This window comes from Podarcis liolepis, assembly GCF_965112155.1.
Source record: "Podarcis liolepis genome assembly, chromosome: 14".
Classification (NCBI taxonomy): Eukaryota; Metazoa; Chordata; class Lepidosauria; order Squamata; family Lacertidae; genus Podarcis; species Podarcis liolepis.
The window spans coordinates 23,695,757-23,723,136 of NC_139569.1; the positions used below are offsets into that span (position 1 = coordinate 23,695,757).

General features: G+C 45.9%; 2 protein-coding genes across 4 annotated transcripts in view; one reads left to right on the plus strand and one right to left on the minus strand.

Annotated features, from left to right (window-relative positions):
* Nucleotides 1-932: 932 nt before the first annotated feature.
* On the minus strand, nt 933-16,182 carry RPUSD1 (RNA pseudouridine synthase domain containing 1). 2 transcript variants are annotated; one of them, XM_083476203.1, is made up of 7 exons: nt 16,073-16,180; nt 14,358-14,579; nt 13,591-13,783; nt 12,639-12,762; nt 8,605-8,707; nt 8,359-8,460; nt 933-7,567 (listed from the first exon to the last, which is right to left on the minus strand). In XM_083476203.1, exons 3-7 carry the CDS (start codon nt 13,770-13,772, stop codon nt 7,161-7,163), a joined length of 918 nt encoding a protein of 305 aa, XP_083332329.1. In that variant the 5' UTR covers nt 13,773-13,783; nt 14,358-14,579; nt 16,073-16,180; the 3' UTR covers nt 933-7,160. The 2 variants fall into 2 exon arrangements, with proteins under 2 accessions (XP_083332329.1, XP_083332328.1); XM_083476202.1 differs by lacking the exon at nt 14,358-14,579 and having other exon boundaries at nt 16,073-16,182.
* Nucleotides 16,183-16,195: 13 nt separating this feature from the next.
* CHTF18 (chromosome transmission fidelity factor 18) overlaps nt 16,196-27,380 on the plus strand; it is a 36,129-nt gene continuing 24,944 nt past the window's right edge. Inside the window, exons 1-12 of one of the 2 annotated variants that reach the window (XM_083476199.1) lie at nt 16,196-16,300; nt 16,462-16,571; nt 18,705-18,971; nt 19,486-19,633; nt 21,393-21,591; nt 21,746-21,835; nt 22,426-22,478; nt 23,773-23,920; nt 24,602-24,814; nt 25,839-25,936; nt 26,780-26,903; nt 27,022-27,167. In XM_083476199.1, the coding sequence (XP_083332325.1) occupies nt 16,481-16,571; nt 18,705-18,971; nt 19,486-19,633; nt 21,393-21,591; nt 21,746-21,835; nt 22,426-22,478; nt 23,773-23,920; nt 24,602-24,814; nt 25,839-25,936; nt 26,780-26,903; nt 27,022-27,167 (1,577 nt within the window). In that variant the 5' untranslated portion in view covers nt 16,196-16,300; nt 16,462-16,480. The remainder of the gene's footprint in view (nt 16,301-16,461; nt 16,572-18,704; nt 18,972-19,485; nt 19,634-21,392; nt 21,592-21,745; nt 21,836-22,425; nt 22,479-23,772; nt 23,921-24,601; nt 24,815-25,838; nt 25,937-26,779; nt 26,904-27,021; nt 27,168-27,380) is intronic. The other variant, XM_083476198.1, reaches the window with a different exon arrangement.

The window sequence follows — 27,380 nt, forward strand, 5'->3', positions numbered from 1 at the left end:
CCCTTTTATTTAAAATGCATCTTGGGGTTATTTGTGGGGCCTGCCTAGTGTTTTTACATGAATAGAATGAGTGCTTTTATTTAAAATGCACCTCTGGGTTATTTGGGGGGCATAGGAATTCGTTCATCCACCACCACCCCGCAAAATATAGTCCGGCCCCCCACAAGGTCTGAGGGACAGTGGACTGGCCCCCTGCTGAAAAAGTTTGCTGACTCCTGATCTAAACCAGCATTCCGGTTTCATAGTAACCAGCCAGGTGCCTGTGGGAGCCAGTAAGCTGGACCTGAGCAAAAGAGTCCTCTTTCCTCTTGTGATTTCTGGTAATTCAGAAGCATTGCTGATGCTGTTTGTGGAGGCAGAACATATCCATCAAGGCTTGCAGCCACCAATAGCCCTCTCTTCCATGAATTTGCTTAATCCTCTTTTAAAGCAGTCTAGGTAGGTGACCATCGCTGCCTTGCTGTGGGAGAGCGTTCCATAGTTTAGCTATGCACTGTATGGAGAAGTCCTTTCTTTTATCCACCCTGGATCTTCCAACAAATGCTAACTGAGAACGCTAATTGCTTTTTAACAATGTAAACCAAGAACTTTCCAACACACCATGAAATAATTGCTGCTTGTTTGAAGACAAGAGTGAAAAGGAGCTTAGGGCTGACCTTGAAGAACCTAGTCCAGTGGCTCCCAAATTCCCTGCCCCCATGGACCACTTGAAAACTGCTAAGGACCACTTGGTAGTTTTTCTTCCTGTTGCAGCAATTGTAATGCACTGTACTAGATGCTGTAAATGGTTTTTTACAGGAATGTGTGGACCACATGAAGGAAGTTCATCCACTGGCCAGAGTTTGGGAACCCCTGATCTAATAACAGCACACTTAAATGTGCCACTAAAAGGCACTGTGCCCCCATTTGTGTAAGATTTATAAGCCACTGACAATGTTTATCCTGTGTGGTTTATTTCGGTTTTGTCCACAAATGCAAAACAATAAATAACAAGTAGTATTTTGAAACCTTACAGAGTGTCATGAGAACATGAAGTTCCACATTACATCATTTTTAAAATACACACACACACACAAATATATATATACAAATAGGTGACTTTACACTGCTAGCAAACAGACAACAATGCCAACTTAGAAGCCCGGGGTGATAATATATAGCAGAAACAGATGTCATGCCACCATTCAAAGTGTGCACTGGCCACTGTGAACATTTTATCCTAAAATAGATATCTCTTTCTCACAATTAATAAAATAACAGGTTAAGGAAAATATATCTTCATTTCTAGTTCTCCTTGCAACATTGGATAAAAGCACAGCAAAAAATTAGCCCAACTACTTTGGAACATGCTATGGGAAAAGTCAGGCTATTTTGCAGTTTGGTCCATGGGGCATTAAAGATGGAATGGTTTCGCCTTCCAGAGACATAATATTTGCCAATCCTAGAAAAACAGCCTCACACCAATCAAGCAAGCAACTCACACAAAATGGCACCCGTGGTCCAATGTCATTCCAGCTGAGCTTCAGGTGAGATGATGTTAGGCTGCTTTTCCCATGAAGTGTTTGTATATAAAGGCACAGGCCTGGCCAGGATGCAGGCCTGAAGAATCACACAACTCCTCCCCAAGCTAGCGAGCCCCACTTGGGCTGTGGGTCCTTGCCTTCTTTCCCTCCGAACTGACAGCTCTGTCAGTTCTGGAATCCTGAGGTCAGGGGTGGTATGTCCCATTTTGCCACTCGAGGCAAAACAGGAAGTGCCACCCTGCTCTGCCACACCACAACAGCACCATCTCCAGTGGCACTGCAGCTGTACCACCATCTGTGTCACCTCTGCCGCTTGTGGAGACACACTTCTGGCATTGGTCCCTGAAAGAGCTTGCAAGATCTCTGCCAAATCTCAAGAGACATTTTGCTCTCCTAGACATCTTGCAAGACTTTGATGAGATCTCGCAAGATCTTGCAGGAAATCACCCATCTGTTTACCTGTAAGCATATAAAATAGCGCATCTTGTTAAACTACTTGTGGCATTCAACACTTTGGGAAAAGACTTCTCTCCCTTTTCCCTTTAAAAATGAGGATCTATGCTTCACGTTCAGCAGGAAGGTCCATTTCAAATGAAATATGTATTTGTTTTGCTTCTGCTTTTTTGTGTTCTCAGGTGTCAAAGTTAGCCTCCTGGCCCTACTCCTCCAGTATCAATCCCTGCTTGGGCTTTCATTGACCATAAGCAATATCCCATGTAAAAGTAGGTAAAAAGGTAAAGGATCCCTGGATGGTTAAGTCCAGTCAAAGGTGACTATGGGGTTGCTGCGGTCATCTCACATTCAGGCCGAGGGAGCCAGCACTTGTCCACAGACAGTTTTCCGGGTCATGTAGCCAGCATGACTAAACCGCTTCTGTGCAACAGGACACCGTGACGAGTGCCAGAGCGCACGGAAATGCCGTTTACCTTCCTGCCACAGCGGTACCTATTTATCTACTTGCACTGGCATGCTTTTGAACTGCTAGGTTGGCAGGAGCTGGGACAGAGAAAAAGGAGCTCACCCAATAGCTAGGTGGTGACACTCCCTGGAGAGAAATGGCCCATCTTGCCCATCTTTGGGGTTTTACTTTGGCTTTGGTCTTTCGCTCAAGGGGTGAGTTGTTCTTCTTAGAGGTTCACCTATCCTGTTTGAAGGAAAATATTTGTTTCTTGTGAAAATCTCTGTAAGAGATGCAGGCCTGGCCAGGACACAGTCTGCCTTGCTCTGCCTAATGATATGGTCAGCCCTGCAAAGTGATAATTGTTGCATATCAGTGTAATCAAGGCCTCTCCCCAATGTGCTTAAATACAACTTGCTACAAAACAGACAGTTGAAAAATGAGAACAACTTCCATGGAAATTTCTATAAAGAAACAGGGTGGACACAGCAATAAACAACCCAGAGTTTGTGTGCCCTGAGAATAACTTTGGAAGATTTCTGCCCCATCCTCTGGGAGATCCAGTAATCACTTGCAATTACTGACAAGCCCATCTTTATTGCCACGAGGGCATACTATTGCATCAGAAACCTAATGAAGCATGGATGCTTAAGACTGCGATACAGTATAAATATTTAGTGCAGGCAGCTCATGGAAGGTTATTTCTGCATATCTGGAAAATAAATAAAAATTGGTCATCTTGCAAAAAGCCCTCGAGCTGCTAAAGTTTGTGCCTTGATTTAATTTACAATGCAAATGTAAATGCTGTTTTTTATCAACCATGTTTTACTAACAATTGAAGCTCATCGTTTTGTAAAAACTCTTTAAATCTTCCTTTTTCTATTTCCCTACTGCTTTCCTTCTTCTAAGAGTGTGTTAAAGGGTCTTCTGCAAAATAAATGGGGGAGATTAATCATTTCCATATAATTATCTCTGTCAAAGGATGGCAGTCAGAGAACCAGGACTATCTTTACAATATGAATGGTGCCCTCTAGTGGTGAGAACTGTTCCATGTCCCTCCCTCCCAAATCCAAACATAAGTTAGTGGGCATTATGAGCAATATTCTATATATGCACAGCACTGCCTAAAAAAAACCTCCTATGATCAGTTTAAATTCTACTTGCATAACATAATGTGTACAAATATCAACGGCACAATCTACACTTGGATGCAGCATCCTTTTTGGGAAAATTTGGCAAGGCTTTAAGAGGTTTCACAAGGAAATGGGATTTCACAAGGAAAACGAAGTCTCTATCGTGAGGGCTGGAAGGACACATGCAGGAATAAGGAGACAGAACCTGCATGCAGTGTAGGACTTGCAGTTCCCTGGAATCCCTCGTAAGGCACGTTTTCAACCCTAGCTGTGAAGATCAGATGCTCCCTTTGTTTCAAAATAAAGATGGAGGAGGGAAAGGACGCTACCCTTTCTGTGCCACAATGAGAAAATGCATGCCTCTTGACTGCACGGGTCTCCAGGCACAAATCAGGATTCAAAGAGCACAAAGCTAGCTTCACCAGCTAGATATGACATGGGGAAGGAAGGCAGTATGCATGTGTGTCTATGCACAAGAGAGTGTGTCAATTTAAGGCAGGGGTCACCATCTTTAAAGAAACCAATTAGCACATAGGGACTTTTGAGTAAGTGTTGTGGACACTCTCTGATCACTTCTCTCCCCCTTCTAAACCCAGATCAGCTCCCCTCTCCAAAGACAGAAAGAGAAGATGCGCACAGGATCTGGTAAAAGTCAGGTCCGGTGGAACTGTAAAGCACATAGAGCTGAAGGAGGAAGTGGGAAAGAGCGTCACTATTCCAACTTCCTTTTTTCTGCTCAATGTGTTTTCATGGCAAATGGGGCACTGGGGCTCAGAAGATTCATGGGCACAATAAAATGAACAAGGGCACTGAAACCCCTGATGTAAAGTCATCCTAAAACCTGCATAGGAAAATGAGCTCAAAGGTGATTTTTAAAAAGACAGACACACAAACACACACAAGTATGTTGTGGAGCAGTTGTTACAATGCCCTAGAAAAGGATTGTTATCATCACCACCATCAGCTGCTACTGCAGGGCAGATAAAAACTGAAACCCACATACATACCCTTCCAGACATCCACATAACATGAAAAAAATGCAAGATGGCTGATCTAAAATTGCCAAAAGCTTTCTTTCTATGGGAAGTGAAGGCAAAGGTCAGCCAGGAAAAGAGCTCTAGGGGAGAGAGAAGTAGGGGAAAACCTTAACCAGAAAGGGGTCTGCAACTTTTTCAGGCCTAGGGGCACATTTGGAAATCTAAGGAATAGGTGTGGGCACCACAAAGCACCCAATCTGCAGAAGAAAAACTGTTGGTACTCAGACTTCTCTCTCAAAGCAACAAGGAAAGCATCTAAACAGTGTTCCCCACCCACCCTAAAAAAACAAAACACAGGTGAAAAAACAGGCACCCTCAAGGAAGTAATTTCCCCCAAAGTCCTCATTTTTTAAAAAAATTAAGAGGGTCAAGAATGCTTGACAGGTGTTGGGGAGCAGAGTATTATCTAAGGGTTCTGAGATACCTATGGGTGCCCTGCTGGGGGACCCCACTAAAAAAGGAAAGGAGATTTTCCTGGTTTCTTTCATCCATTTTTTTGCTTCAGAGTCCAAGAGACAGTTATGTGACAAGCCTCCTCATGCATTGGTTATTATCCAAAATGAAAGACAGATGAAAAGGGGAGTGAATCTCTGTGGCTGAAGGCAGGCGGGGGGTGGGGTTTCAGCAGGTCAAGTGGTCCCTTTTTTCTGACACTTTCCCCACAGATTCCCCTGAGGGCAGCAGAGGCTGAGGGCGACGTCCAGCATGCATCGCCCTCAGAGAAGACCCACTGACATCTATCAGCCACTAGATGTGATCATCTCATTACCAGGTTCCCTAGCAGTCATACACAAAGCAGTAACTTGTTTGGGGGAATTGAAGGGTGAGCGACGGAAACCAGACGCGAAGCATTAGCATCCCGTTACGGTTGTTTGGTGGCTGGATTTGCACTCTAGCCTGAACAGCATGTCTGCAAACAGCAGAGATGCCAACAGGTCAATGCTTCCTTTAGAAAGGAAATCTGAACAACACCCAGACTAATAATAGGCTGAGAGTTACTTTGGCTCCGCATAGAATTGCTTCTGCAAAGCTAAGACTTAGTGCTATTACCTTTGTAAGGCTGCTAGAAGGAGCTACCTATGGGACAGCATTTCTGAGTCTTTTGTGTAAAATGGTTATAGAGGACACTGTTCACTACGTTACTCAGCATCCTCTAGACCAGGGATGTCCAGGTCTATCCCCAGGTGATAGCGGTAGATCGCGGTCGATTGCTAGTTCATTTCTGTTTTCTTGAGAAGAGCAGCTGTAAAATGAATGTATCCAGCCCTGCCCCCTCACTGTTTCCTTCAGTCGTGCAGGATCACTAAACCAGAATTCAGAGTTAGCACTGCCCAGCGCGTTTTTCGGCGCTTCCACCTTAAAATAATCACCTCTGCTTTGCGCCCTCCCCCAAATGATCTCAACGCCAACCTTGCCCCCTAAGAAAAGCTCAAGAACTTTGACCTGAACTCCTAAAAAAAGCTCAACTTTGACCCAAACCCCTAAAATGACTTAGATCCCTGCCACTTTTTTGTGCTGGGAGTAGATCGCAGTCTCTTGGGAGTTGGACGTACCTGCTCTAGACAAATATCCTCATGTAAAGTACCTGTCTGAGTTTAACCACAATGTTATTATTATTTTTTACATCAAGTGAGTTTGTGTGCTTTTCGCTGTGGGACAAGGAAAATCGGCCAGCGTGGCAAAGCGGTTAGAGAAGAGTTTCCCAAACTTGGGTCTCCAGCTGTTTCTTGACTACCATCAACCCCGACCACTGGTCCTGTTAGCTAGGAACGATGGAAGTTGTAGTCCAAAAACAGCTGGAGACCCGTTGGGGAAACCCTGGGTTAAAGTGTCAAACTAAAACCTGGGAGACCAGGGTTCAAGTGCTCACTCAGCCATAAAGCTCACTGGGTGACACTGGGCCAGTCACTGCCTCTCGGCCAAACCTACTTCACAGGGTTGTTGTGGTGATTAAATGAGATGGGAAAGGACCATGCACATATATGTCACTTTGAGCTCCTTGGAGAAAAAGGTGGGATCTGACGCAATCAATCAATCAATCAAATTCTGTTACCTTGTGTGCCTCTCTATTTGCACTGGCTGCTAGGAAATTCAGAGCCAACTATGTGGCTCGTCTCTGAAAGTCTCTAGTATGGCTTATATAGGAACAAAGAAAATGTTTAGTATTACTGATGAGCAATTTTAAGGCTACTGATTCCAATGGGTCTACTCTAAGTATGACTTGACATCACCCTGAGAGACAGTGCCCCAATTGCGTTAATCCAATGGCTTAAGAGTGTCAATATCAGGGCACAAACCTGGCCTGTCTGACCACAGTCCGTAATCTTCCACATCCGGCAACTAAAACGAGCCAGCTTGAGGGCACGGGGTTAAAAAGCTGATCAAGCACACAGTCAAAATTCCAGTTTGGGAACGCGACCCTCACAGAGGCATTTCCGAGGAATGTTGGGAGTGAACAAGACGACAGGTGCTGGGAGTCAGGCCTGGAAAAGCTTCTGGCAGGAATCAGCGGTAGAGACCAGGTATAAAGATTCGGGGTTTCCCGACCACGAGGGATCCATGGGTCATGTCATTCCAGGGCCCACTCGGCCAGCCACTGCTCACATTTCCCTTGCTGCTCCTGCTCCAACTCCTCCACCTCAGGGCTCTTGGCTTCCTGCGGGGCCTCCGGGCTTGGGCTCCCAAGCAGATTCTCCTGACGGCCTTCCTCCGCCAGGACGCTCTGGTCCTTCAGTTCTTGGATCAGCTCCTCCAACTGGTGCGTGGCACGCCGTGGGGCCCAGTTGCTGTCCACGGTGGGGACAAAAGGGTCGGGCGCGATCACCTCAATAAGCTCCTTGCTGGTCGGGATGCGCAAGTAGTAGGCATGGAGCATCATGCGGTAAGGGCCACTGTCCTTCTTGAAACTGTACGTGAAGTCGCCCACCACCGGGTGCCCGATGGCGCTGCAGTGGACGCGGAGCTGGTGGGTTCTTCCTGAGGAGGGGCAGAAAGGACAATGCCAATTTTTTTTTAGAACAGAGACCCTTTCGGCTATCAGCTCACCCTCCTACAAGGACAGGGAGACACAGGTCGCTTCCATGAGACATGTAAAATGTTTCATCCAATTCTGGCGGTGACGTTTCACCGACAAACCCTTTGCACATCCCCATTAGGAAGCTGCCTTATGCTGAGTCAGACCAATCAGTCCATGCTCAGTATTCCCTGCACGGACTGGCAGCAGCTTCTGAAAACGATACTGTTTTAGACAGGCCTGTGTAACATGAATTCTCTCTTTTTTTAAAACCAATCGGTACTTATTGATGTCTTAACAAAGCTTTTCGGCTGTTTTTATTCTAATAAGTTGTACTCCGCCTTGAATTTTCTTTTCTGAAAGTGCAGAAACGTGTATTATACCGAAACACTTTTGGCCTTTAGCTTAAAAATGTATAAATTACTTCCTTTGGTCTTCCAGACTGCTGTTTCTGCACCTTATCTATTTTTGTGTATTTTTTATGTATGTCAACAAGCAGCACAAGGACTAAGTTCACATTCAAGATTTGTTTTGCATGCCACATTTGTTATTATATACTTCTTGTTTGTATGAAAAAACTTCAATAAAAATCAATTAGATATACAAGTAAATAAACTTTTCTGAGGCACAGATGAGTGGAGAACTGGCCTTGCTGAACTGGCCTGACTTGACAGCCTGGAAATAGAAGCACACATTGCATTGTGGCAAAGGCCATTCCAGTGCCAGTGCAATGAAGGAGCAGGAGTCCTTTTACCTGTGAGGGGCTGCAGAAGCACTTTCGTTGCTGGATCGCCACTGTAAAGGCCATGTTCAAGCACTGTTAGCTCCGACTGGCAAGGTTTGGGGTTTTCACAACCTGTTAGAAATGTTGGAATTAACGAGTTAAAAGCAAAGTCAATTTTCAAAACATCTGCAAAGCTCAAAGTTTTCTGACGATGCAATGCCTCAGTGCTACAATGAAAATGACAAAGGGGGCATGAAAGGGTGGTGGCAGCCCTACCCTCTGTTCCTTCAATGCACATCATGTGTGTCAAGCCTTCTGTCGTGTTCTTCCCGATGGCATAGTGGATCGTCATCCTCGCCTCTTGGATGTGGCCCCTCACCTGCCAAGCAGAGGATGCATTTTGTCACAACACCCTGAGTCTTAACATGAAAAAAACACCAGCCTCAGTTTCCCAACTGTAAAAGGGGAACAGGTCAATATCACTTGCAAAGCCATATACCTGCAGAACTGCTGTATAGGGACATCTTAACTTCCCTTACTTTAAATCAGGATTGGGGAACCTAGGGCCCTCCAGGTGTCGCTGGACTACAAAGCGTGTCATCATCCCTCGCCACTGACTATGCTAGCTGCTGGGGCTGCTGGGAGTTGGAGTCCACAAGTTCCCCCCACCCTCATCCTCACTTCAGACACTTACCGGGAGTAAGTTCCTCTAAACCAGTCTCCCTCAACCTGGTGCCTTTTGGAGCACAACTCCCAGCAGCCCTGTTGGGAGTTGTAGTCCAGGGACATCCAACTCCCAAGAGACTGTGATCTACTCCCGGGGGGGGGGGGACTGGCAGTGATCTACCCATTGGGGGGGTAGTTCAGAGTTGTTGAGCTTTTTGTAGGGAAGCAGGTCAAAGTTGTTGAGCTTTGGGACACACCTGTTGTAGTCCGTACAGAGATAGGTGAGAATTTCGTCTAGTATGTGAATCAAATTCCCAGGCCAGAACATGAACATACAGCTGCTTTTCGGAATTTGCACTTTTGCAAATTCTGGAATGCAGTTCTCCAAGCCAAAAAAAAAAGGCTATCAGGGAATCATGGACGCAAAAATGCATACATTAAAACAAACTTGCTTGCAAAGATGTGTTTTACTGGGAGATTTAAAAAATCACACTGTGATGTGCATGTAAGGTTTTCAGGATGACTTGTTTAAAAAGAAGTTTGCAAACTGATGCAGAAATGTGGCAAACGGAACATGAGACTGTGAAAGTGAGAAATGCAGAGAAGCCAAAACTGGCAGACTTGCCCAGCTCTTCAATCCCAAAGCCAAGAGGGCACCAGACTCTTGGTTTTGGAGGAGATGTAACACTGCCGGGGAAAGGCACATCTTTTTCCTTTGAAGATCCATGCTCTCAGCAAATAAGCTTTTTTCCATTCCAGACTGCGCGGATCAGCATGGTTTCCCCGTGACCAGGCTGCGTTAAGCTCTTCCCATCCACAGAAGCTGAGAGAGACACATAATCCGCTTGGCCCGGGAGGATTTCATCTGCGGCAGATTAGCTCTGCTTCCTGAATGGATTCAGCATCTGCAGAGTCTTTGTGCCACCCTTGTTGTCTCTCACGTTTAACAAAAAGCCACGGCAAGCTTTGGTGACATCCACATCATACATTTAAAACCACGTTTAAACACACATGGAAGGCACCTAGCTTTCTCCCCCACCCCACCCCACCCCCACCCAAAGAATCTTGTGAACTGTAATTTGCTGAGGGTGCTCGGAATTGTGGCTCTATGAGGGGGACATGAACATGAAATTTATTACGGCCAGAGACCAGCTTGTGAAACACAAATGGAACTACAATCCCAATAGCAAAACAAACATTGAAAACAATATACAACAATGGATTTTAAGTTTAAAAATGCCATAGGGGTAAACCACAGCTCCCAGGATTCTTTGAGGGGAAGCCATGTGCTTTAAATGTACAGCATGTGTACAGGCCTGTCCTAATTTCAGGTGTGCAGAATTCCGCTTGGAATCCCAGGTGTGAGTCACAGGTTATCTGATGCAGGGGAGTAAGAAGGGGAGGTCAAATATGTCACAGGGGTAGGAAAAACACACATAATGTGCTTCCACATGCTCTTCACTGTGGCTTTTTCATCCTGTGGCTACATCATGCATCCACATCAGATGTTTAACATAGCCAGAGGCGGGCATGGCATAACGGTGAGAGCCGATGGTGACAGTACGTGTAATGCAGTGAACTCACTTCATGGCCCAAGACATCTCAATCTCACTGCACCCTTTTATGCAATATGGAGATAATAATTCCTTCCTACCTTACAGGGTAGTTGTTAAAGGTCATAAAAAAACCCCTATATTATACATTGTATAAATGCTGTTAATAATAATGTATTATATTATTGTTATTCCAGCTAACGAAAATCCCAGGAAGTTACTTGGGTAAAGGGAGAGGCAGGGAATAGAAAGCTTTAGATCAGCAGTGGGGAACAAGATCTGAGGATAGGAAAAGGAAAAAGCATCATGGACTGTATCATTTTCTTTAGGGTAGTGGTAATGCACCTCTGAAAGATGTTGGGTACTCAACCCAGAAATACAAAATTACCTAGGTGAGGAACAGCCTCAAAACTGGCATACACACACACACACACACACACATATATATATATATATATATACACACAAATACATACATACATACATATATATATACACACACACACACACAACCACCCCACACCCTGAGTCCTCTTTGTCCTCTTTGACATGCAAGGATTCTCTCTTCCTAGCTGCGACCAGTTGCAAAACCAACCTCATTTCCTGCCAATCTGCTACTCACTTCTACTTAATGCCTTTTTTAATCTTTCCCTTTTAAAGAAGTAATGTTTAAGTCACAGGCGGCCAGTCACTAGGCACCCATCCTACAGATGGCCTTGCCTCGCGTGTCAGTGGGACACCCAAAAGGGATCAAGATAAAAATATGAACGCCAGCTGACGTCTGACGCCCTACTGGCTGTCCGGGTCTGTTTCAACAGTGCTGGCCAGAAACACATGCCGTTTTCATGGCTGGGGAAAAAAATATAAATGTTAAAAGTGCTCATTGAAAATCTTTTTCACCTCCTGTGGAAAAGTGTGGATTGGGCACATGAACGTGACCTTGTGTTTTGTGGGAAGATGGGTGAATCATAGCAGATCCTGTAGATCATCTTTTAGTGCAGCAGCACCCATACTTTGGAACAGCAGATTCCCTGCCTCCACTATCCTAGAGCCCCAACCAGCAAGAAAGGGGAGTTTTTTAGCTGCTAAGAAGTCTTCTCATGCTTTGTGCTGACCAGAGCCAATCAGAGTGAAAGAAGGCAAGTCAGCCATTAAGGGTTAACCCCTAGGGTAACTCTGGAGAAGGTGGGCAGGAAGAGTTGTTCAGTATGCTCCAAAGCTAAGCATTTAGGAATACTGAAAGCACAAGGTGCTCTGAGACCATATTACACCGGTCCTGAAAGAGCTACATTGGCTCCCAGTACGTTTCTGAGCACAATTCAAAGTGTTGGTGCTGAGTTTTAAAGCTCTAAACGGCCTCGGTCCAATATACCTGAAGGAGCGTCTCCACCCCCATCATTATACCCGGACACTGAGGTCCAGCTCCGAGGGCCTTCTGGAGGTTCCCTCACTGCAAGAAGCAAAGCTACAGGGAACCAGGCAGAGGGCCTTCTTGGTAGTGGCACCCGCCCTGTGGAACGCCCTCCCACCAGATGTCAAAGAGAAAAACAACTACCTGACATTTAGAAGACATCTGAAGGCAGCCCTGATGAAGGAAGTTTTTAATGTCTGATGTTTTATTGTGTTTTTAATATTCTGTTGGGAGCCACCTAGAGTGGCTGAGGAAACCCAGTCAGATGGGCGGGGTATAAATAATAAATTATTATTGTTATTCGAGAGAATGATGTGCAAATTTTGTTACATACAATGGAACTTCAAGGAAGACACAACTTCAGTCACTCTGGAAGACTGTATTGGAGCACTCCAAATCATTTGCCTCTATATGTGCGCAGAAAATAGTAACCTAGCTGGAAGGCAGTGTATCCTTAACTTTTATTGTATTTTTCTAAGATTACTGCATAATCATAGAAGGGTATGACTGTCATGAAGAGACCTTGCAATTCTGAATTTGCAGAGCAGCAATATTGACAGGGCGCCACAGAGTCAGCCAGCCCTGGCCTTCACCATTCATAAAGTGCAGCATCCAGAATGGGACACAGCCTTTCACCTGATTCATAGCTAGAAGGGAACTTGACAAACATGGTGGCTCACCAGCGCAAGGTAGGCTTTGGTCACCATCCGTTCCTTGAAGCATCTGTAGGCACTTCCAGCAGCTGCCTTGTTGAGCGCCACGCAAAGGGCCCCGCTGGTGGAGAAATCCAGCTGGTGGCAAAACCTGGAAGATCACAAGATTTATCTATTATTAACAGCCTGAGAGGTTCAGTCTGCCATCTTGATTCAAAATGGCTTCCAACAGAATCCAAGTACAAATGAAAAGATTATCCTTGACCTAATTGATTTGGTTACAATGTCTTAAGAGGTATATAAATCACAGCGAACAAACAAACAACTTTTCAAAGTATGTAGCAGAAGTAAAACAATTCCAAACAAAGGTTCTGTGAACTTTGGGAAATCTGGCCTTGACCTCAAATCACTTTAAAAAACAAACAAACACCTTCCTCATTTACACTAAAATGCACTTTGCACTTGTCATCTTGGGTTTTCCACAAAATTTAGAACTGAAATTAGGCTTGCATAGAACGATTTGAATCTGGAAGTCGCCAGTTTGCATTGCTCTGGAGAGCAATCTAATGTAACAAATTTATTTTAATTGCATTTAGTAAGCAAAGCAAAAAAACACTTAAAACTGACAGGCTTACCTAGTACAGTTTTTGCAATCAGCATCCATTTATTGCTCTAGAAAATTTCCAGCTCACATTACTAGCCATATAATACCCATTTTACAGAGTAGGTCTGTGCCTAGGTGCTAAGAGGTTGCTGCCTGTAGTTTATAGGTCTATACATTTATGGGTTTCAGCAATTGCAAGGGTCCATACATTTTTTTACCATAATGCAGGAGTCAGTGCTTGTAAAGTTTCCCATTTCTGTGCTATATAACCTGGCAGCTGCTAATAACCAAGTTCATAAATTGTTTGACTAAAACTGTTTCATACTGTTATCCCACACATTAAGTAAACAGAGAGCCTTCTTACAAACTACTCACCGGAAGCCATAGTATGTGTCTGGGTCCGCAAGCTCAGGGAACCGATATTTCAACTGGCTCTGCAGGGTGAGCTTTTCATACCACATTTTGCTGTCAATGCGGACATCCCAGTGTTTGTTAACCACAATGAAGTCCGCACTTTGGTACAGAATGGACAAGTTATCGATGCTCACAGGCTCCATAGCGATGGACCCTTAGAGAGGGAAAGAGAGGTGCAGTTCTGAGTTTCTGATCCAAAAAGTGTTCTTCCCTTCTGACCTAGATTTAGGAAAGCTGTTCAGAGTAATTCTGTTGGAGAGGCAAATTACTCTGTGCATGCTCATCAACACTGGTTAATGCATTAATGGACACTTGCTGAGAACTAAAGCCCAGGTATGGATGAAGCCCTAAAGACAAATGTCAGGTGTGCTTAAGAAATTGCAATAAATCAATCTGTCAATTGTATCAAATGCTGAGGAAAAGTCTAAAGGCTAGGGCAGAGACAACTGCTTTTTGTCTGGATACGCCAGAAGACCGCTTGCCTAGACTCTGCCTGGAGGAACAGTGGAAGAAGGGCGGTTGGGCCAAGTTAGTACAAGACCTGCCAGCCTCAATAAAAACCTGACAACAGATTTTATATTCCCTGGAGTGAAAAGACTGCTCAGGGATTGGGTTTATGAACAGGCTAACGGGCAAGATTTATCTCTAATCCATATCTCAAAATTTTCCCATTGGTACTATTTGCTGAAATCTCACCACACCAGAGCTCAATACTTGCAGTCACTTACCTTTGCCTCCCTGAAAACTGCCTTTACAGCTCTCCGTTTTCAAACAATGCCTACGCCAGTCTTAGATGGGAGATACAGAAATGTTCCAAGGCATTTAAGACTTTGTATTTGTGGGGTAGGTGAGGCAGATCTCCCCCATTATATACTCCATTGTCAACTCTATCAAAACCTCAGAAAGAGATTTTTTGGAGCAGATGCTGCCACCGCTACAGGGACAGAACCCTGAAGTGAAAATATGTTAGCTTTTATTTGACTGTGATCCGCTTGTCACATATAAAACAGCCTTATTTGCAAAAGCCGCTAAAAACATTCATGCTAACTACATAAAAGACAATGCTGTAGACTGTGAAGGCGATTCATTAATTTGACTTATTGTAAGTGGGTGCATATCTATGGATTTCTTTTAACAGGTTTTAATTGACTTGCTGGATTTGTAATTGAATTTGTAATGACTTTTAGTCAAACACAGTAAATGACTGATTGATTGATTGATTGAATCTTTTAGTACGGCATCACCCATACTTTTGAACTCACTATGTATTGACATCACTGGACTCTTTTTGGCACCTGCTTAAAATATTTTGTTTAGGTAAGCCCGCTCAGGCATGTAGAACATTGGCATGTTTTAATCTGGTTCTCAGCTTGTCATTGATTTTAAAAATAATAATAATGTTTTAAATAGTTATCAAGTGCTTTCATTGATAATTTCATTATTTTATTCTTTTTGGAAACCACTTTGAGGTTTGTTTGTTTTACAACCAAGCAGTATATGAATTTTAATGAATAAATACATATGTATTTGCTGCTTTTGCATCTTGTTATGCTGCTTTCTGGAATGACTGCTGGGGAGGGTACTATTGTATTCTCCTGCGGAGGTAAAATTGTGGTCCCTTAATAAAAAAAGTTAACTATCCACAATAAGCAGCTGTTTTCATATAGCTTAAAACACACACCTAGAGCAAGAGAGGCCTCAGAGCTATCCACATTGAGCACCTGTGCAACAGACTGTGCAGGCACACAGCTCACCTGGTTGGATTTTTTCTTGCTATTGTGAAATGTATTCTGTTTTTAAAAAATTATTTCAAATTGTGCATGTGGAAATTATTATTTTTTAAAATAGATGTGGTGATATACAAAGCTTTCAGGCTTCCGACTGGGGCATCCACTTGGCTACTACGAGAACTGTATGCTGGACTAGATGTGCCAGTGGCCTGATCCAGGAGACTCTTGTGTTCTTAAATGGCTGCCCTATTTGACTCTTGACAAAACTCGCAGACAGGAGAGTCTGGAAAGAGAGGGAGGGAGCACCGAGCCTCCAGATCTTGCTTTTTTCCCCATTATGCTCGCTTTACATTTATTTTAAGAGACTTGCCCTAAACCCGCTTTGAGACGGATGAGGCTGCTTGGCTGTCAAGCAAGAGAAGCCCCTCAAAGAAGCGCTTCTTTTGAGGTAGAGGCTGCTTACCCCTTCCCCACCGCCATCGTCACGACATCAGCGGCTACCAAATCCTTTGGATAAAGGGACAGAAAAACAACATGCACCCTTCCCACCCCAAAGACGCCCACGCCGCACTGGGAGGCTTGCAAAAATTGCTGCGCCTCCAGCGCCCTTCGTATGCATCCCGTGCATGCAGACATGCAGACGCGCGTGCACGCATCCCTGCCGGCCCCGCTCCGCACGGAGTGCACCGAGCCGGGCGGATCGATCGACCGACCTGCAACTTTGCGCAAGGCGCTAGCAGAGGGCTGGTGCGCCATGCAAAGGCGCGCGTGGCGGCGCTACATTGCAGCCAGCAGGCCCGGGCAGTGCAGCAGCCGCTGAGCAGCGCGTGGAGGAGACCCGCCGGCCAATCAGCGCCTTCCGCCGCATGGAACGTTCACCCGGAACTGAAACAGCGCGCGCGCTGGTTTACAAAAAGGAAAAGTCAGCTGGGCTGTTGCAGGTACTGTTTGCAGTTGCAAAGCGGGTTTGCTTTTTTTTCTTTTCTTGCAGGGGGTTGCTTTTTCGTTGCATACCATCAAGCAACAAAGCAAGAGAGTTTGTGGAACTGAGCTTTTTAAAGAAATATATTCCTTCTCCTTTTTTTTCGTCCGCCTCGCAAAGGAGGGAGGAGATCTTGCATATGGAAGAAGATGAGCACGAGCTGTATGGCATTGAAGATGAATTTGAGGAGCAGTTTGCGGACGAGCTGGAGGCGCTGGCTGAGCTGCAAGGTGGGGGTTGATGGGCTTATAATAATAATAATAATAATAATAATAATTTATTATTTATACCCCGCCCATCTGGCTGGGCTTCCCCAGCCACTCTGGGCGGCTTCCATAAAAACCAAAAATACAATAAAATATCACACGTTAAAAACTTCCCTGAACAGGGCTGCCTTAAGATGTCTCCTGAATGTCAGGTAGTTGTTTATCGCCTTGACATCTGCTGGAAGGGTGTTCCACAGGGCGGGCGCCACTACCGAGAAGGCCCTCTGCCTGGTTCCCTGTAGCTTTGCTTCTCGCAATGAGGGAACCGCCAGAAGGCCCTCGGCGCTGGACCTCAGCGACCGGGCAGAATGATGGGGGTGGAGACGCTCCTTCAGGTATACTGGACCGAGGCCGTTTAGGGCTTTAAAGGTCAGCACCAACACTTTGAATTGTGCTCGGAAACGTACTTGGCTATCAGAATTTTGGGCTTGAAAAGGAGAGGCCGAAATGAGGGGGGGGGGTCTGTGGCTTTTTTACAGCAACAGCAGCAAGACCGCCTGTTGCATTTACCGAACATAAGTATAACCAAGAGTAAAAACAATCCAAAATACTCACCAGTAGTATGTATTAAAGAACTCTACCAGTATACTTGGGGGACAGGTCCTGGCCCTGAGGAGGCTCCAGTCTAAAATTCAGCAGAGGGGGAACGGCAGACCTGTCCCCAGTTACCAATTCTATACTGTACATGTCCACTTAGAAGTAAATCACATTTGGTTGAGTGGGGCTTTCTTCCAGGTAAATATATTTAGGATTGTATCCTCATTACATCAGCTCTGTTTTTGAACCCCATCATTACATCAGCAAAATAGTTTATAGATCTGCATAAACAAATAAACAGCAAAACTCCAAGCACTGTTCATAATAAAATAGTGGCTAAAACACAACTAAAATCCAGGGAACTTTAAAAAAAACCCCCATAAAATCAGTGAAAACTTATTTAAACAGATTTCTAAAACAATGTGCAGGTGCAGCCCTACTAAAAGGCAGACTTCTTGTAAAATTGGAACAGATATTTTCTGACATTTCTAAAAATGCAAGTTCTGCAGTTCAAAGCAGTCAAAGTGGTGCAGTCAATCTCAAGTATGGGCAACTCAACCCATAATGGACTTTATATGCAAATAGTAAAACCTTGAACTTGGCCCAGTAGCAAATTGTCTGCCAGTGCAGATCTTTGAGCACCAGTCTTCTTTGACGATCACACGTAGCAGAGAAAGACTGTCTTCCATAAACATGGAAGACAGTGGAGGCCAATTCTGGATCCACACGTCCTTCCGCAGTGGGGCATAGGTTTCCGCGTGGGAGTAGATTACAGTGAGGATTTGTCAGACATGCCTTCCTCTCGGCACATTTCTCCCTTTCGTCCTGAATTTGAGTCTTCAAGGTCCTTGACACCTTTCGTAAAGGCCGTTCTCCAATTGGAACGCTTGCAGGCCAGTGTTTCCCTGTTGTTGGTGTTTGTACTACATTTTTTTTTGGATTTGCCTTGAGAGAGTCTTTAAACCTCTATTGTTGACCAACATTACGCTTTCCATTTTTAAGTTCGGAATAGAGTACAGTGGACCCTCTGGATACGAACTTAATTCATTCCGGGGGTCCGTCCGCAACCTGAAAAGTCTGTATCCGGAGGCACCGCTTTTGCACACATGCATGGTGCGATAGAGCGCTTCTGCGCATGCAAGCGAGGCGAAACCCAGAAGTATACGGTTTATGTATCCGGAGGGATACATAAGTAGAGGTACGACTGTAGTTGCTTTGGAAGATGATAATCAGGCACCCAAACAACATGACCAGTCCAACAAAGTTGATGTTGGAGAATCATTGAGTTACCAATACTTGGAACTACTGTGGTCAAGCTATAACAGTTACAGCTGTTGCTACCAGGTTTGGTACAGTTAATAGCAAATTTTATAGCAGCCCTTTTTTAGCAGAGTTCATCTCTAAATTACCTCACAGAGCTGGTATGGGACCCCACTGTAAGCCCTAATGGATCGTTAGATAATCTGACCTATTTCTCTTTTTTAAAAAAGGAAAGTTCTGCAGCGCTACCAGGTACGGCCAAAGTCATGCTCTCTGTGGTTTTTAACTCCTTTCTTTCAGAAGAAGCACATCCGGCACCCTCCCATAAAGTGTCCGACTTCCGAAGCAGAAAGCGTACTTTTGAAGAGGCCCTCGCTGCCGGGGATTTGGTTAAGGGCTCCAGTCCTGTAGCTAGCCAGCCATGCATGGGAAAGGCTTCTAAAGGCCAGGTCCTCTCTGAGGAGCCCGTCAAGCATCTTGGTCTGAAGTCTGGGAAGCGAGAATGCCTTGCAGCGGAGCCAGAAATCTCTCCAAGTCAGCTTCTCCAGGAGAATTCTGCTACTCATAGTAGGTTTTGCTGTGTGCTGTGAGTTTTTCATGCAAGTAGTGCTAATGTGCTTGATACCAGCTTGGCAGGAAGTCATCTTATTTATATCCTGCTTTTCCTCTGCAGGACTCAAAGCAGCATAGTGTTTTGTTAGTCCTCCACTGTATCCTCACAAGCCTGTGAGGTAGGCCAAGCTGAGGGACAATTACTGGCCCAAGACCATTCCATGGATGAGTGGAGGATTTGAGCCTGTGTCTCCCCAATCCTAGTCCAACACTAACCACTATACCCACTGTCCCTATAATGTGTGGGGGCGATAGGGTCTTTCCTAGCGCCATCTGTCAGGGACTCTTTAGCTGTGGTTCCTGCACTGCAGTGGGTTGGATTAGATGGCCATAGGGGTCCCTTCGTACTCTACAATTCTATGAGATCTTCTGGCACATCAGTTTTCTTCCGGCTGCGGCATGCTATCCCTTTGAAGACCAATAGCCCGCATTGTTGTAATAGCTGTTCACCTCATTTTGGGTCTGACAGCTCCAAAGCCAAAGCGCCAACGGAGATTCGAAGTCGTGAAGAAGCTGGATTTTGGGACAGAGGAAGAGCGAGCCATCAAAGAGCCACTTCAGAATGGAGCATCTCTCCCTTGTCCTCCAGGTGCCAGTTCTGAACTGCAGGATGAAAGGTGAGCATTCTGGTGGGAAGGGGGGAGAGCGTTGTTGACTCAGTATGTTGCCCTCATTGCACAGTTTTCAAAATCTCAGTTAGCCCTGCTGAAGTAATTGAGGAGCCTTCTCTGACCACCTGGTGCCCTCCAGATATTTTTGTCTAACATTCCCGCCAGCACAGCCAGTGGCCGGACATTGTGGAAGTCGTAATTTGACAGGTCTGGAGGGCACCAGGTTCTTGATTAAATAGTAGGGTGTTTTTTTTTGTTTTTTTTTTTTTTTGTTTAGCTTTTATCAAGTGCCTAAAACTAGGCACTGTATGAAATATGCAGCATGACATGGGGGTTGGTGGCTTAGCTGGCTCCTTGGTGATTTGCGGACTGTAACGTTGGTTCTTCCTATGATCATGGTTACCATCAGGTTATGACACAAGGATCTCAGGATGATATAATACGATACTCTTTATTGTCATTGTCCCATACAGAACAAAGAAATTGAAAAAAATCTACATCAGACATTCAAAAACCAACAAGCCTGGTTAACCCCCTAAAAACTCTGATACCCCATAATTAAATACAATATACTCCCATAGAGACTACCTTACACTGCATTTAAAACCAAAATCGCTTTTGGATAGAAACTGTTTCTCAGGCAGCTAGTCCTAGTCTTTATAACCTTGTACCTTCTTCCAGAAGGCAGAAGCTGAAAGAGATCATTTCCGGGGTGTGCACTATTCTGCACTATCTCTGCAGCTTTCTTATAACAACATTTGCCAAGATGATTTGGGTAGTCCCAGCAACGTACAGGCTCCCCAGCTAGTTGTCCTCCAGATGGGGCCTTGAGGGGCGGGGGGTTAGGGTCTCAGTTCAAAGAGTATAAAGCCTTTTACCAAAACATCTAAGAGAGCAAGGTTCAAGGTGCCTCATAATCTCAACAAGCCCAATGTGTAAAGCACAGAGAATCAGTCTAGGTCCTAAACATTATGCAGAAACGTAGTCAGGAAACAACCTAAGGTCAATATCATAGGGAGTTCAGCAAGGAGCAGAGACCAGTATTGTTTACAGCAAAGGAAAGGTTAAAGATGGCCTTATATATGCCAGCCTCCTAGACCACACCCTAACCTCAGCTGCCTGCAGTGAAGGAGTGTCAGGGATTGTTTATTCACGAGTAGACCAACTCTGAATCCATAGATATAGGCTACATTGTCACTGACCTGGACCCAAAGCTTTTGATGCCAGCACTTCTTGAGAAATGGGTTGCTTCTCCACCTTCTCCTCTGACAGTTTCAGGGGTCTTCACCCAGAGGGATCTTCAATGGGATCCTCCACATTGGATTCAGAGGCACTGCCTGCTCCTCAAGGTCTTGTAGGACTTTGAGGTCCTCAACTCTGAGGACTTCATGTCTGGTGCCAGGTCAGCATTAGGCATAACGCAACCCTGAAACACAGTAAAGTTTCAAACAAGTCTAGTGCTTGTACTTGTTCCCCAAAATCTGTTCCGACGTCATGTTTTGAAGGATGGTGTTGAATCCTCAGGGGAACCGGGTTTGCGTCTCCGCTCCTCCACATGCAGCTGCTGGGTGACCTTGGGCCAGTCACACTTCTTTGAAGTCTCTCAGCCCCACTCACCTCACAGAGTGTTTATTGTGGGGGAGGAAGGGGAAGGAGAATGTCAGCCGCTTTGAGACTCCTTCGGGTAGTGATAAAGCGGGATATCAAATCCAAACTCTTCTTCTTCTCTGATGATTCTTCTCCTTGTGTTTCCTGGACCTCAAAGGACTCACTTCGAAGCACTTGGGATCCCAGATGGCACGGGGGTGAGCGGCATGTTCCCACTACATGTTACACCACCAGAAGAAAAATACAGCAGGAAGGTCCTCAAGCGACCGCCCATCCTGGGGGACTATATCAACGTGACCTCCACTGATGGCACCCGAGTCTTCATGGTTGTGAAGGATGATGGGATGGGAACGCAGGTACCAGCAGGACCAAGAAGCAGAGCTCTTCTACAGCTCGCTACATCCACCCTCTTCCTTTCACTGCTGAAGCTCAGGGGGAGGTGGGCAGCCTTCTATCCTCCTGACGAGACTGGCACTTAATTTGCGTGGAAATCTGTTCTGCTTTCTGCAGCTCTCCAGCTCGGTTGGGTGGAACAGAGAGAGGCCGCTTCAGCTATTGGGCGTCCCATTCTCCTACGTAAAGGAACAAGTTACTGAAGAGGTATTGTCCTTTTGTGGTTTCAGATCCTTAGTTTGTTCTAACCCTGATAACTGTTGTTACCCAGTCCAGATGCAACAAGAAACTATGGTTAATTAAACCTTCAGTCGTGGTGCAACAAAAAGGGGAAGGGAAGTGCACGAGACCTGTGTGCATGTGAGTTTAATATGCTGAGATGAGTACCCAAACTGGGAGCTTTGACCTCTCCTGGTAGACGCATGCATCAGCCAAACCCCTTTTGAGCAAACCACAGTGGAGTGGAGCATGAGACAACACTGTGCTCCTGATAGCCCACTCAAAATGGAATGGAGAACAGCAATGAAGAACCTGTGGCTTTCCCTATGTCGTTGGTCTCCAGCTCCCAGGATGGCCCAGGATGATGGGAATTGTAATCCCACTGCATCCAGAGGGCCACAGGTTCCACGTTCCTGAAGTACAGAATAGCTTCATCCAGTTCAGATTTTGCTTTTAAATGAAGATGCACCTTAAAAGTGAAGGATGAAATTCGTGTCATGCAACACAAGCACACACTCTTCGTCCTCCACTACGTGAGTGTTTTTGCTTTTAGTTTTATATTCTCCTTTTCATTCCAGCGCCGGAGACAGATCCGTGAGTCTTCACAGAAGCTGACGGAGGTTCTGAACAGGTGGGCTTGGTGGTTCTTCCTCCTAAAGGCTTTTCTAGGGTAATAGGAAGCTGAATTATCCCGAGTCAAGCCATTGCTTGAAATGGGTCGGTATTACCTATGACAAAGGTGGGAAGCATTTTTGTTTATTTCTTTGCTTCAAGGACCACATTAGCTGGTAGGCAACATTCTGGGGGCTGCTGTCAAGTGATGGGTGAGACCAGAGGCAAAGTAGGTGGAGCAGAGATGGTGAGACTTTTGAACAGTAGGCAGAAGTCTTTGAGGTTTCTGTACACCCTCTCACATTGTGGTCCTCCATCCAAGCCGGCAAGAGCTCAAGGACACATCACAGCCAGGCCAGAGCACTTGAAGAGGGGATGGAGGATAGGACTCGCAAATGAGTGTGGCCCAGGGAGAGTCCAAGGGCCAGATAAAGCCCTGGAGGGCCATATTCCCCCAGGTTGTCTATTCTGACTGGCAGTGGCTTTCACACACAACCTGGGACTTTCTGCCACTCAACTAGAGCCCTTTCTCTCTTTCTCCTGGATTGGCAAGTTCAGCCTTGGACAGCTATAAATACACAGGCATAGACATGTAAGTTTGCTTGGATTCAGAACAGATAAAAGAAGGTTTTTCTTCATTCAGCACAGAGTTAAACTATGGAAGTCGCTCGCACAGGAAGCAGTGATGGCCACCAACTTGGATGGCTTTAAAAGAAAATTGGACAAATTATTAGAGGATAAGGCTTTTGAGGGCTACTGGCCATGGTGGTTAGGCCAGAGGAAGGCAAACTAAGGCCTGGGAGCTGGATCCAGCCCACTCGCCTTCTCAATCCGGCCCGCGGACGGTCCGGGAATCAGCGTGTTTTTACATGAGTAGAATGTGTGCTTTTATTTAAAATGCATCTCTGGGTTATTTGTGGGGCATAGGAATTCGTTCTCCCCCCCCCCCCACACACACACACAAAAATATAGTCCGGCCCACCACATGGTCTGAGGGACGGTGGACCGGCCCACGGCTGAAAAAGGTTGCTGACCCCTGGGTTAGGCTCTGCCTCCACAGTCTAAGGCAGCAATGCTTCTGTGGTTGCTGGCAACCACACGAGGGGAGAGGGCTCTTGTGCTCAGATCTTGTTTGCTGGTTTCCTATTGGGGCATCTGGTTGGGCACTGATGCTGGACTAGATGCTACGTGAGGCATTGGCCTGGTGCAGCAGGATGTTCTAATAGATGAGCAGGAAGTTTTTGAGCTCTGCCAATAGGTAGTCTCCCCACCCAGCAATATAGTGCTTTCAAAGTAAGTCTTCCTTCTTGCAGGTGTCTTGGGGATGAGGAGACTCAGATCGAAGCCTCGGCCCCCAGTGAGGAAGAAGGGAAGTCTGGCGCAGTGGAAGAGGAGGCTCAGGGGTCCCTATGGGTTGATCGGTTCGCTCCCAGGCATTACGTGGAATTGCTCAGTGATGATGTAAGCGTTTCTCATCAACTGTTGCTCTTAGGGGGCACCATTTCTCCATGCAGCTTGCAGCTGCCTTGCAGAAGCGCAGCAGTTGCAACTGAGTATAAGATTCCGCTAGGGAACCCGGATGTCCTTTCTAAGTTTCTAGTCCCTGTGGTGGTAAAGAAAAGCTTGAGGGGGGGGAAGGTCTGGTGAAAGTGGAAACTAAGAAGGTTTAATTGGAGACTGTTTTCCTTCAACGTTCAGTAGTGCTCCTGTAACACAGTTTTACCGCCAAACACATTCTGGAATAGTATATGATTGGAAGTTTGCATGTTCTCTCAGAAGCAGGGCCTGCCCCCAACACAAAATGGGTAAAGCAGTTTGTTTCTAATGAAAGAACATGAGGGTCTCCATCTATTTTAAGCCTTCTCAAACCCCCCCCCCCTTTTTTTTACCTGAGTATTGCTGAGCATTTTACCTCAGTATTGCTACTTATTCATTGCAATTTGGTGTAAAGGCTGCCCTATGTTAGGCAACTCACAAATGAAAATAATAATAATTAACATAAGCAGTTGGGTCACCACCGAAAAGGCCCTCTTTATCATAAGTGGTGCTCAGAGGAGGGCCTCTGAAGCTGGCTGGAAATTTCTGTGTGTTTTGCCTCATTTGAGGAAGGTTGTCCTGACCCTCTTCTCTCTCCCCCCTCAGTACACAAACCGCTGCCTTTTGAAGTGGCTCAAGCTTTGGGACACGGTTGTGTTTGGGAAGGAGAAGCCCACCAAGAAGCCCAAGACAAGCGCCGAGGCTCACCAGACATCCAGGCACCCCAAAGAGCAGCAGAGCAAATGGAAGAGCAAAGCCCAGTTGACAGAGGAGGCCCTGGAGGCCGAGCTGGACCATCACAACCGACCAAAATACAAAGTGAGGGAGGCTGGCTGTGGTGGAGAAGGGCGTTGGGGCCAGGGGGTTGTCCACATGGATCCTGTAGGCAGCTGGGCAACTTCTAGGGCACTTGCAAAATGTCTCAGCAAATATCCCCTCAAAAATCCACAAGAGGCTGTTTGCTTGGCCTAATCGTTTCCAGTTCACGCTGCCTTGGCCTCTCACAGTAAACGCATAGCAGGCAGATCCGGAAAGGCCCGGAAAAGTTCTCCTACAGAAAGGCAAACAGCTGCAATCGTTGATGTTCTAAGTGTGGAGGAAACGAGAGGGGTGACCTCTCTTTGGAATACCCATCTCCACCGAGGGAGTAGGTGCAAAATGGAAAGCCAGTGCAGTGATTAAAAGTTGCAAAATGAATGTGCAGGCTGATCCCATGCATATTTATCCACACGCATCCCACACTAGAAGTTGTGGATATCCAGTGACGCTGAACGTTGGGAAATTCAGGGCAGATAAATGAAAGGACTTTTCATGCAGCACAGAGTTAAACCCTGGAGCTCGCTCCCACAGGAGGCAGGATTTGCCACCAACCTAGATGGCTTTAAAAGAGGATTAGACAAATTCATGGAGGAGGCTTTTGAGGGCTACTCATCACAGTGACTATGCTCTGCCTTCATGGTTTCAGGCAGTGATGATTCTGAATCCCTGTTGCTGGAACCACAGGAGGGGAGAGACTTGTGCCTGGGTCCTGCTTGTGGGTTTCCCAGAGGCATCCAGTTGGCCACTGTAAGAACAGGATTCTGGACTAGTTGGGCCACTGGCCTGATCCAGCAGACTGTTCTTCTGTTCTTAACCTCTTACACTACAAAAATTGGAATAGGATCTTAGATCCACACCTGGTCATAACAAAGTGAAAGTTGAGGCTGACCCTACCATGGATAAAATGTTTGGGGAATATGTTCTAACTCCTTTTTTCCTTTTAAGGTGCAAAAAGTGCTTGCAAGGTTTGCTGTAAAGCCCCGGATTTTGATGTTATTGTGGCTTTTCTCTTTGTTGCCTGCAGGTTGCCCTCCTGTGCGGACCACCCGGCCTGGGGAAGACCACTTTGGCTCACGTCATTGTGAAACATGCTGGGTACAATGCAGTGGAGATGAATGCCAGGTGAGCCAGCCAAGGAGCTTTTTGCCTTTCTCTGGGTTCCCTGCCACCTGCAGTTCTGGTACATTCAGGCTAAACCACTGTTAGACTACAAATGCACTATGACTAGAGTACTAGATGCAGGCGTCGCAGGTTCATGTCCCCTCTAGGCCCTGTGGGTGACCTTTTGGAGGCTCAGTTGTTTCCTTGTCACGTCTGTGAAATGGGTGCAAGTCATGACATAAGTTACAGGCTTGGCTTAAGCCACCTTACAGGCTGTATTCCTTTATTTCATATGTGGGGAACCTTTGGTTCAGTACAACCTGAACTACAACTTCCATCATCCCTGGTCATTGGCCATGCTTGCTAGGCCTGATGGGAGTTGTAGTTCAGGTTGTACTGAACCAAAGGTCCCCCACGCCTGCTTTATTGCAGAGTAACAAAAGGACAAGATCCTGCCTCGAGGAGTTCAGAATCTAATATTTGACAGCAGGAGCAACAAAGGAAGGCAAGGCAAGGAAGCAGTGTGTGGTTTCAGGTGCATGTGATCGGATTAGATTTACACAGTAGGGCATGAGAGGTGGTAGGCTGAGCCAAAGGCTTCACCGAAATGTTGGGTTTTCAGCAGGAATTTTAAAGTAGCATGAAAGGTGCCACTACGCAGCTCTCCTGGGAGACAATTCCAGCAGTTCTGTATCAGGCCCCTCCCCAGAAAAGGGGCCAACTTTGGATCCAGCAAATGTTGGGAGATTCAGGACAGATAAAAGGAAGTACTTCTTAATGCTGAGCGTAGTTAAATTGTGGAATTCAATTATCCACCATCGGTGCACTTCTGCCAACCTTTCTGAGGCAAGGTTTTTGTTTCAGCGATGACCGTAGCCCCGATGTCTTCAAAACGCGGATTGAAGCAGCCACCCAGATGAAATCTGTGCTAGGAGCCAACGAGAAGCCCAACTGCCTGATTATTGATGAAATTGACGGGGCTCCTATGGTGAGAGAGAATTTCTTCATGTAAGGTGAAGAGTGTTGTGTTGGCCATGAGGTGACCCCCATCCCTTCTCCACCAAGAATTTACCTTTCCTTCTGTTCTGCCCTGTTCTCTTTTTCAGGCATCCATCAATGTGCTGTTGGGCATCATCAACCGTAAAGCAGCAGAGGTGGAATCGGGCGGGAGTACCAGCGGGGCAAGCGGCAAGAAGAGGCGAAAAGAAGGGGGGCTCCTTCTGCGGCCAATCATCTGCATCTGCAATGACCAGTAAGATTCTGTCTGGGCAAGTGTGGCATAGGGGTCAGACTAGGACCTGGGGGAGACCAGGGTTCAAATCCCCACTCGGTTGTGAAGCTCACTGGGTGACCTTGAGCAAGTCACTGCCCTCAGCCCAACCTACCTCACAGGGTTGTTGTGGAGATTAATTCAGATGGGGAAGAACCACATACGCCGCCTTGAGCTTGGAGAAAACAGTGGGAT

Bases quoted from the DNA above. Each gene is read 5' to 3' on its own strand.
- RPUSD1 (XM_083476202.1), bottom strand. From the start codon at position 16,115: ATGGCGCACCAGCCCTCTGCTAGCGCCTTGCGCAAAGTTGCAG. The intron at 8,708-12,638 runs GTGAGCCACCAT...TCTGCTTGGCAG, and splicing joins CCAAAGCCTACCTTGCGCTG to GTGAGGGGCCACATCCAAGA. The intron at 7,568-8,358 runs GTAAAAGGACTC...GCCCCTCCTCAG, and splicing joins GCTTCTGCAGCCCCTCACAG to GAAGAACCCACCAGCTCCGC.